General features: G+C 37.8%; 1 protein-coding gene across 5 annotated transcripts in view; it reads left to right on the plus strand.

Moving 5' to 3' along the window:
- axin1 (axin 1) overlaps positions 1–9135 on the plus strand; it is a 39754-nt gene extending 30619 nt beyond the window's left edge. For 4 of the 5 annotated variants that reach the window (XM_044332050.1, XM_044332048.1, XM_044332052.1 and 1 more), the window contains 6 exons: positions 80–624; positions 722–886; positions 1081–1329; positions 1548–1655; positions 4973–5122; positions 5546–9135. In XM_044332050.1, coding sequence (XP_044187985.1) covers positions 80–624; positions 722–886; positions 1081–1329; positions 1548–1655; positions 4973–5122; positions 5546–5672 — 1344 coding nt within the window. In that variant the 3' untranslated portion in view covers positions 5673–9135. The remainder of the gene's footprint in view (positions 1–79; positions 625–721; positions 887–1080; positions 1330–1547; positions 1656–4972; positions 5123–5545) is intronic. The other variant, XM_044332053.1, reaches the window with a different exon arrangement.
- Positions 9136–10491: the final 1356 nt, after the last annotated feature.

Genomic DNA, 10491 nt, shown 5'->3' on the forward strand with positions numbered 1-10491 from the left:
CTTTAGACAGTCATACCATTTTTGTTTGCTCTATATTGTAATTTTTGTGTGTGTGTGTGTGTGTATTTTTCTCCAAAAGGAAGAAGAAGGTGATGAAGTCAGCATGTCCACAGCCACATCATTGTCCAGTCACAGGTTCCCCTCTGGTGCTTATCTGCAGAATTACAACTCCACCTATGCTGACAGCACCTACAGTGGTCCTTTTCTGAAAGATGCCCATGAGGAGAACCCTGAGAGCATCCTGGACGACCACGTCCAGCGCGTCATGAAGACTCCAGGCTGCCAGTCACCAGGGACAGGCCGCCATTCTCCCAAGTCACGCTCACCAGATGGTTTCCCAGGGGGCAAAGGGACGGGACTTGGAATGGCGCTGCCCTCTAGTCAGGGTAAACATCCATCCAGGCACGGTCTCAAGGGAGAGACCAGCCACCTGTATCACCACAAACATGTCCACCACATCCACCACGCAGGTGTTGGGAAGCCTAAAGAGCAGGTGGAGGCTGAGGGAGCCATGCGTGTGCATGGCAGCTTCCCCTGGGGCATGGAGACAAGTCATTACGGATCAAAGTCTCGCACCTACGCTGATGGCATGGGATCCAACCCCATGGAGCATCCAAGTTATGGGTATGCAGCATATCCATGCAATAGTTGTTTTTTGTCAATAATGCACATAAAATGCTTTTTTTTCTCTTCTTACAAATTGTTTTCTTCCATTTTACAGAAGCAAAGGTGGTACACAGTGTAAAAGAGCATTTAAGAAAGGTGAAGAAGTGCGGCCTTATGACATGCCAGGGCCAGCAGAGGAGATGGAGAAAAAACAGAAGATCCTTTTGTGGCTGATGGAAGGACAGAAAGAAATGGTTCGGCATAAGAAGAGCCCATACGGGTCAGTGATGACAGCTGATTTCCTCTTCCAGTTCAGTAGTTTTGTTTATTTAGGATAGAATGATAATTTACTGTACAAATAAGCAGTGACTAAAAAGGGACATAAAAGCCACTTTTATTTATTCTTGTTTCTGTACTCTTGCTTTGGTTTGTTTCATTGCTGATACTCAAAAAGTAACAACTTCACATTTTTAGAAGTACCACTGGGTCCAAGAAGATTGCAGGCCATGAGGGATCCCGTCTCAGCTCAGCAGAGCGATCAGGGTCGGTGCACCCGTGCGTCAGCGCTCAGCTGCGGAACAACGTGCAGCCTTCTCATCCGTTCATCCAGGATCCCACGATGCCCCCCAACCCAGCTCCCAGTCCCCTCATCCAGCTGGAGGAGGTTTGCCGGCGGCTTGAGGAGGAGCAAATTAAGTCGGGAACTTTACAACCCAAACAGAGGTAAATGAATAAACATGTCAACATTGTCATATTTATCTGTCCAGCTAATCAGCTCAATTTTTCAGCAGAATCTGTTAAACTTGATCCACAAGGGAAGAAGCCGGATCTATCCTTTTTTTTTCTTTAGTCAAAATGAAACAGTTACTCTTTTGTTCTCTAGCCTTTGTGCTTCTTAAGGCCCGTCTGTGTCTAACTGCTGGGGTTGTTCGGTCCCTCAGGTATGTGATGGAGGTGATCCAGAGGGGTCGCACCGCAGTCAGGCCTGCACTGTTCCCTCCGCTCAGCGTGGTGCCCGCCGTTTCTGACAGCGAGCTCTCCGAGCCCGAGTATGTCCACTGTGTCCTACCAGTCCTGTTCCCAGTAACTTTTCCCACTATGTCCAAATTATTCACAGGTCACTTCACCTCCCATTCTCATCACTGGTAGTTCACATTGACCCAGGACTGTGTGTGTTTGTAGAGCCACTAAATGAAACATTAGAGTACTTAGCAATCAATAATGAGCAATTTATGTCCCTAATTAATGGAACTCTTAAGTGCTATATGTTAACGCCATCATGAAGTGCTCCACACTGAATCCTTGTGTTTGTTAGAATACCTAGTCTAGTCTTTCCAGTATTCATTAATGAGAGGATAAGATTCAACCAGCACATATATTCCCTAGCGGTCATCAGATGGTAGCTAGTCCATGGCATCATGTTGCATGTTAAGCCAGGTTGGTATTGAGTCAGCAATAATGCACTACAAGGCATACAGATTAAAGAAAGTAACGGACAAAGTGGAGGTAGGGAACGTCATGATGTGAAGTGCTTGGCATTGTTGTCTTATAGTCTATTATTTTCTATATTAAGCGTTATCACACTCACACCATGGCAGTTATCAATAGAAACCGACTTGTTTTTAATCATCATTCATTTTCAAAGTTTGTGTATGAGGTTAGTTTTTAGAGCGACAACAATTAGTCGATTAACTGATTAGTCGATCAACAGAAAGTTAATTGCCAACTACTTTGATAATTGATAAATCGTTTTGAGTATTTTTTTAATAGAAAATACTAAAATGCTCTCATCCAGCTTCTTAAATATGAATATTTTCTGGTTTCTTTACTCTTCTATGACAATAAACTGAATATCTTTGGGTTGCAGACTGTTGATCGAGACAAAACAAGATTTTAGAGGTTGCATTTTTCACCATTTTCTGACATTTTATAGACCAAACAACTAATTGATTCTTTGAGAAAATAATCAACAGATGAAGCGATAGTGAAAATAATGGTTAGTTGCAGCCATATAGTGCAGGACAAATAAGAAAATAGGGAGTGATCAGACACATCCTATTTTTACTGCTGACGTAGAATGAAACATGTTTTGTTACTATGGTTACTTGGAGTTAAAAATGTTATCTGCTGATTTTAGAACAGTGGTCAAACTGAGCAGAGCCGTCTTTGATCATAAGAGTCTCCTCTTAATGGCAGCCAATGAGAAATGTTTCAGTGGCCTTGATATGAACTGTATTACTTTCCCTCCCTGTTGTAAATAACTATGATCTGACTTGATGGAGGAAAACATATCAGATCCCTTGCTGGTTATTTCCCGTGGAGACCAGAGAGAGGATCACACAGGAAGTAGAAGTGTGTGTTTTACTGTGTTCTTGTGGAGGCAGAAAAGCTGATGTGCTGGGGAAAGAGTCAGTTTTTGATGTTTTGTCAGAAACATGTTTCTGTTTGATGTTTGACTGCCCTCTCAGATGGGCAGATGGAGGAAAGCAGAGGAACTGTGTAAAAGACAGATGAAAGACAGATTATGTGGTGCTGCCACTGTGTGAAGCTGCTGCTCAGACCTGTGAAGAGGGATCAGTACTTGATATGTGCTCAGATCACAGCAGTCCACTACACACAGCCTACTACAGTCTATTACTAACTGCTAGAAATGTATGAAGGAACATCTCTGGACCTATAAGATGCAAACTCCAAACTGTCAGCTGAAAAATTGAAATTTAAGATGAAGGATGTTTGTTTTGGAAGAACACTGGGATGGTCTTGTGAGTTTTACATTTATTTACTTTCACTTAAAAAGAGAATTAAGGATAGAAGTATGAAGTACTACTTTTGTCAAACAAAGACATTTTAATCTGAATTGCAGTTCCATCCAAAAATACCAGTAAACTAACTAAAACATTGTAAAACAATACGTTTTTATTTAGGTTTGTCATCATATATTGATGTACACCAATATTAGAGACTCTAAAAACAAGGAACAAAGTAACTTACATTGTCTCGAGAACTGTATTATTCTGAATATCTGCCATAATACCCTGTCATGAGAATGTTAGTAAAAAAAAAGTAAAATTGGCCACCTCCTGCATGTTGAGGACAGATGGAAGTAATGTTGTGTAAATGAACACACAAAGTAATGTGTTGATTAATGTCTCCTCTTTGACGTTACTTACTTTTCCTGTTCTGAAATTGTACTTTAATAATGGTCTTAAAAAAATAGGGAAATTTACATTTACTGTATATCTGAGACTTGTACTGATTCAACTAGCCTATTGAACATTCAGTAATGTCACTGCTAATTTGTTTACCTTTCTGTGACAAAAATAAAAGCAGTTATGTGGTTATAAGTTGGTTCAAAGGCTGAAAACAGTTGAGTCCACTTTGGATAACATGATCTCATTGGGCATCATGGCACACTCAGCCATCAGTGGTACAGTAGAATAATCATATAAGGTCTCTCCCAGGCAGAGGAAGTCTTGAAGTTTAAACAAGCCCATTTAGTATCTTAAAGGGCCAGTTCATGACTCCCTTTTGGTTGTATCCAGCCCTGTAGATATTTATGGGTTTTCCTGTATTTTGCGGGGGTTCTGAGGAACAATGTTCCTGTTACTAATAATAAAAGCACAGAGCTTTTTTGTTTGGAGCTATAGATAGCAGCAGTATTGTTTCTTTCTAGAACTAATTATTGAAAGGCAATGCTGTCCATTCACTGGTTTGTTATAATCCACAAGTCAGAAACATCCAACCTATTAAAAACTCAGCAGTTAAAGTCAGCATATGAACCAGTAAACAAGAGAACATCAGCCAGTATAGTTACTCTCTTCACTTGCTCAGTGTAATTGCACCTATTGATTAGAAAGTACTACTGAATGATCTCAGTTAATCAGTCCAAAATCATGGACTATTTTTTAAAATACAGTTTACAAGCTCCCTTCCATGGTTCACACATTCCTCCTCCCTTTGTTTCCTTCCCTGCAGTCTTATTTGTCTTGTCTGTAGCCTTTCCTGATGTTTGTCTGGTGTTGCTCATATCACAGATACACACAGACGCTAGCCTCATTTTTATAACTTTATTAGTGTTGTCTTTGTCATTGTTTTTGTAAAGCACTGTGAAATGTGATATTTGATATTAGTAGACAGTTATACAGTTGAGATTACTCTTAACACTAACCCACCATGTGCCATCTCGTGGCACTTGCAAGTATGCTTTTAATTTAGATTAGTCATTAGTCCTTGCAAACTCTAGAGTACCTGGGAAATATGAACTGTTTTTTTTTATTCTTTGTCCTCCCAAGCATAAAAGTGTGGACATAAATGATGGTAAAAGTTCAAAATTTCTAAAAAAAGGTTTTGTCTTTTCCATTTGCAGACACAAAGCCACTAAAAAGCAGCCATGTGAAAACATTGTTGTGGCGTATTACTTCTGTGGAGAGCCGATTCCATACCGGACATCTGTCAAAGGGAGGGTTGTCACTCTGGGCCAGTTTAAAGAACTGCTAACAAAGAAAGGAAATTACAGGTGAGATTTATTGTAGTGTTTGATGTCTAATATAACATCTAAATATCAGAATCTAAACAAATCCAGCTTTATAACTTAAAGTTGTATCGTCCATATGCTCTGTTAGGCCAAAAAACAGCATATAAAATGTTATAAGCCACAGTTTTTAACACATTTATGACACATTTGTTGTTTTTTGCATTAGATGCAATTCAATTTTAGAATTCCTAACTCTAAAAGGCCACAACTCCTACATCACTGATCCAACTTTGACTCAATTTAGGGGCATGCTGAGTAAATTGCGTGCTTAGCTGAATAAAAACTATATCCTAATGGACTATTAAGGGTGTTACAAATGTTAAAGTTTTGCTGCTGGGCACAGTTTATGTGAAGGTCACCAACTGTCAAATTTGGAAAAATGAACTTTCTTCTCTGCTTCTGTAGGTATTATTTCAAGAAGGTAAGCGATGAGTTTGACTGTGGGGTGGTGTTCGAAGAGGTTCGTGAAGATGACGCCATTTTGCCCATCTTCGAGGAGAAGATTATCGGGAAAGTTGAAAAGATTGATTGAAGTGCATGTTGAAGAGGAAGGAGTAGAGAAGTCAGCGTATGATGGAGCAACTGGATGGTGAAGAGGAAGTGTTTTTTAGGATTGAGAGAAGAAAAGTGGAAAAGCAAAGCAGTGACTCGTGACTTTTGAGGCTCGAGAGGCCTTCTGGTGTGTTTGGCACCGCTGCAGTGACGTCGGACTAGAAGAAAAGACCTCACTCACTCTGGAGTGTAATGTAGCATTGTAAAATTTACTAGATAAATGAAGAACAAAAGTGCTACTAAAGCTACATATTTTTGATATGATGCATCATTCTAAAGTAACCACACTTGTAATTTTTATATGTATTGGTACCAGATGTGTACAGTTTGTGTTAAAAGATAACAAAATTTTATATCTATTTAAGTATTTAAAATGCTAATTTTCAATTCTATTGAAGCAGGAGTGTTGCCCCTGTTGAAGACGATCAAAATCCTTTACAGGGCTGATTTTTGTTTGTTTTTTTACTTGTTTAATGTAAGAGTCCTTTGGGACTCTGTTGTCTGCTTTTTTAAAGTGCTTTCAATATTTCACTTACCAGTACTTAATTTTGTGGCATTCAGTCAGGCTGCACTTTCATTGTATCATATACCACTGACTATGTCTCAATGTAGACTGCGACATTATTTTCTAAAACACTGAATGACCAGAAAAATAGAAATATTGTCTACTGCAATCCACTACAACAGCTCAGAAATACTTGAAATACTTGTAAGGAGCTTGTGGTCATTTTTTGACGCTGCTCAAATGTATGGTGTTTTTTTTTTTTTTTTTTAAGGCTTGTAGTTTGTGGTGGTGGTGTATTTGTCTCAAAACACAAAATTCTAGAAACAGTTTAAGTATAATGTAATCTAATACAACATCACCACAAACTGCAGGCATAAAAATTACCATAATTCTGAGTCAGATCCCCTCAAGTCTCAAAAAAAAGTCGTGACACAGAGTAGTTTTTTTAATTATTTTTTTAATCACAGTGCTGTTTTATTGGATTGCATTACTACATATTGTTTTTTTTATTTCTGGTCACTGAGCGTATACTCAAATGTAGCCAATGGCTATGTTTACGTACAGTCTTCTCCTAATTTATTTTTTACCCAACCCAGTTGAAGTTTTAAGACGATTGCCTTGGACCAACACTGTAGATGGTGCAATAATACTGTCAGAATTATATGATTGGATATCGCAAGTTGAGTGTCTATGCAAGTTGGTTTAAATTGTGTCGCCCTAATCAACAAACTGTGTGTTTGTTTAGATGATGCTTCAGTTAATTAATAAGGCTGAAATTTCAGTTGTTTTGAGGCTACTCTAAATCAATTCTGGTGATTAATCCTGATTGTTAATGAAAAATGGCACATTATTTAAAATAGTCAGTGTCCAAATTTTTTTTTTTTTTTTTAAATGTCTCTTTTTACTTTTCTTTCAATAATTTCCAGTTTTACACTGAAAAACACTGTTTGGGTTCAGTATCTTAAGTCAAGCACTGCTTTCTGCATAAGAGGTCAGTGTTGTTCATCATACAGGGCGCTCAGGTTAGAGCAGTTTTCCTATCTGTAGACTTGCACACTCATGGTTGTTCTTTCTTTGCAAAGAGGTCATATCACAGCATTTGAATGAAAAGGGCCAGTGAATGTCATCAGGACGCTATCAAAGGTGAAGGTCACATGTAGTCATTTTTAAACATACTGTAAGTGCTTTACCATTTTACAGTCAGTGCAGGAAAGGGTTCAGCCTAATTAGATTCTCCTGAAGTTATGTAACCACATAGATTTTATATAAAGAGGGCTAATAGACAATTAAAATGCCGCTATCATGTTTACATCATTACAAGCTTCATAGTTCATTCACATTGGATTGTTTCTGTGATCCCCAAGACTTACTGTCCTAAATCCTTTAACACTGCATAGTTGAGTGATAAGTTAAGAAGAGGAGGCACCAAGAACTGATCTCTATTCTGTAGCCTTCTCTGTTCTTATCACAGCTACATATTGTGACTGGCAGGAATGAGTTATTCAGTGTGAATGATCTACTTTTGATAGATCACGTTACACCAAAGAGAAAAAATAAGTAGGTACGTTCGTAAATTACCCCTTTACATTGATACTTGTCCTCATATTGTGGCAGCATTATTTGATATCATTGTTATACAAATTTTATGTTAAAATGTTTTCTGCAGTGGACAAGGTGGTAGTTTCAGGATGCAGCACACAAGTATGAAAATATCAACATTTGGATGGAACAGTTCCTACAGCTCACAGGACTTTAAAATGTTATTAATGCAATCCTGAAAAGTGTCAGTCAATTTAAATTTGCTGGCTCCTCTATTTGGCAATGTAAGTGACTCTCTTGCACTCAAATAGCACACAAAATAAACCTGAAAACGTGGAGTCAGCCAGAAAAGCAACATGATATTAAAGGTGCAGTGTTTAGGATTTAATGGCATCTAGCAGCAGTGAGGTCGCAGATTGCAAGGTCCTGGAGCCAGTTTTTGGTTTGTCCGTTCTGGGCTACTGTAGAAACATGGTGGGCTCTGTGGAAGAGGACCTGCTCCTTATGTAGATATAAAGGGCTCATTCTGAGGTAACGAAAATACAACGATTCTTAGTTTCAGGTGATTATACACTAATTAAAACATACTTATGAATATTATATTCCATATCTGCCAAGTCCGTTCTGCTAGATGCTATTAAATACTACACACTGCACCTTTAAGATTCAAGGCCACCATGTTTTTTTCTGTCTTTTGTGTTGAAGTCCATAGTGAGGAATATGGTATAATAAAAGCCTTTGTTATATTATATTATATTGAATAATAGGCAGAAAGATGAGTGGACCTTGAATTCAGAGTGCTGTATCGTATATGTTTTTGCATAGAAACCCAGTGAATTTTTTTTAAATGCTGTTTTTTAGATGCCTAAATTGAATCAGTATAATTTTAATATATTTAATACAATTGCCTCCATTGTCTTATCTGTTAAATTATACATGTTTGAGTACATGATCATCAAGTTAAATACTATATATGTGTCATCTTGAGTTATAATGTTTATTTCTTTTGAAATATACCATAGGGTATCAAATCTATTATGATTTTTACTGTGAAAGCCCCTGAAGTGAACTTCTCTTATTTAAGATCAATGAAATGTATATAATAAACATCAGAGTGCCTTTATTACTAAACAGATGCGGGGACATAATTACCAGGAACTAGCTTTATATATTTTTTTTGTTTAGACTCTTTTTTTTTTTCTTTTTTTTTCCTTTGCAAAGTCTTTCTTGTTTAATGTTTGTCACTATTCCGCATTTTCTATGTAAATATGTACAATTTCAATTGTTATCATCCAGCAGCCCAGTCAGCACATTCAGTACCCTGGACCTGTTTCTGTTCACTAACTAGCATGGTTACCAATTAAAGGTACCTGGACAATAAATACATGCAATAAACCAGCGTTTGAGTTTGGCGTATAATTGACCCAACCTTCATTTAAAAGTGTGCTCAGACTAAATTTGTTTATACATTACCTGTTAAAATGACAGTGATGAATGAAAGTAATATTCTACATACAGCACAGCACTGCTTATGTGCTGCGGTGGAGGATTTACATACAGAAGGTATCGCAGAGTTACATAAAAACATTCATTTACAGCAGTTGCGTCCAACACAATACAACAAAACAGGATCTGAGAAGTATGAGCGAGATAAAATGGCTATTTGAAACAATTACATTGCTCATGGAACATTTTTTTTAATGTGATGCTTGAATGCCTGATGAAGTTTGTGTTGTAGATTTTTCTAAGCTCGGTACATGATATAAAAATGCAGTTTTACCAAGTTCAGAGCAGACAGGGATACTGAAGATTATACATTTAGATGACCTGTTCTACTGAAACAGGAGAAAGGATTTCACTAAGGTAACAAGGAAGTTAACTGTAATGAAAAGGTATATGAATCTTTCTCCATATTTTTCAGTAGGCCCACCCGATTAACGTTTACATTTATTACAGTGATGAGTTGTTCTTTAAACATTAGGATAAGTGCAGTGTTAGGTCTCAGACTGAAGGGGGCACTCTTAGTTTACTATTAATGTGTGATTACTGCAAGATGCTCTGTTCATCTTGCAGTAATCGAACATTACCAGTATCCTCCCACATATATATTTAGGACAAGTGTATTGCATGGTATTCAGAAAATGAGGATCGATGAGTAAATGTGTATGCTGAACATAAATGCAGATCTGAATGGGTTAGCCTCAGGATACACAAAGAGAGTAAGAGTTTCACTGTGAGATCCTGTTTAATAACCTGCACTGACCCATTATCTGAGAGGATTAGAGGAATGGAGCACTGCAAACACTGCTCTCTGCTTCTCTGGTTGTTCACATATTGATTTGGAATAAATAATGATAATCAATTTCCCGCAGAGATTACTGGGAATTTGTGCTGCTTTCATCTGGACTCATACACGCTAATCAAAGCTTCATACTTGGAGTGCTGTTAAAATGATTGTTTGAAGCAAATAATTTGTCAGTGATGCTCCCTCATATTCATGCCCGTCACATTCTCAACCCACAGGCTCATATTGAACTAAATATTGATTACCCAGCTCAGATAAGTGAATAAAAAGGACCTTTTTGCTGTTCAGTCAGTCCCTTAAAGCACTGGAATTAAATCAAAGAAATAATCACTAATTTGGCCGTTTTTAAGGCAAATTAAAATCTTTATACATCTGAGTCTTTACAGAAGCAGCAAAAACAGCCATTCAGAAGCACTGCAGGTGTTTGACACAACTGTTTTACACCTTTCA

This window comes from Thunnus albacares, chromosome 17, assembly GCF_914725855.1.
Source record: "Thunnus albacares chromosome 17, fThuAlb1.1, whole genome shotgun sequence".
NCBI lineage: Eukaryota > Metazoa > Chordata > Actinopteri > Scombriformes > Scombridae > Thunnus > Thunnus albacares.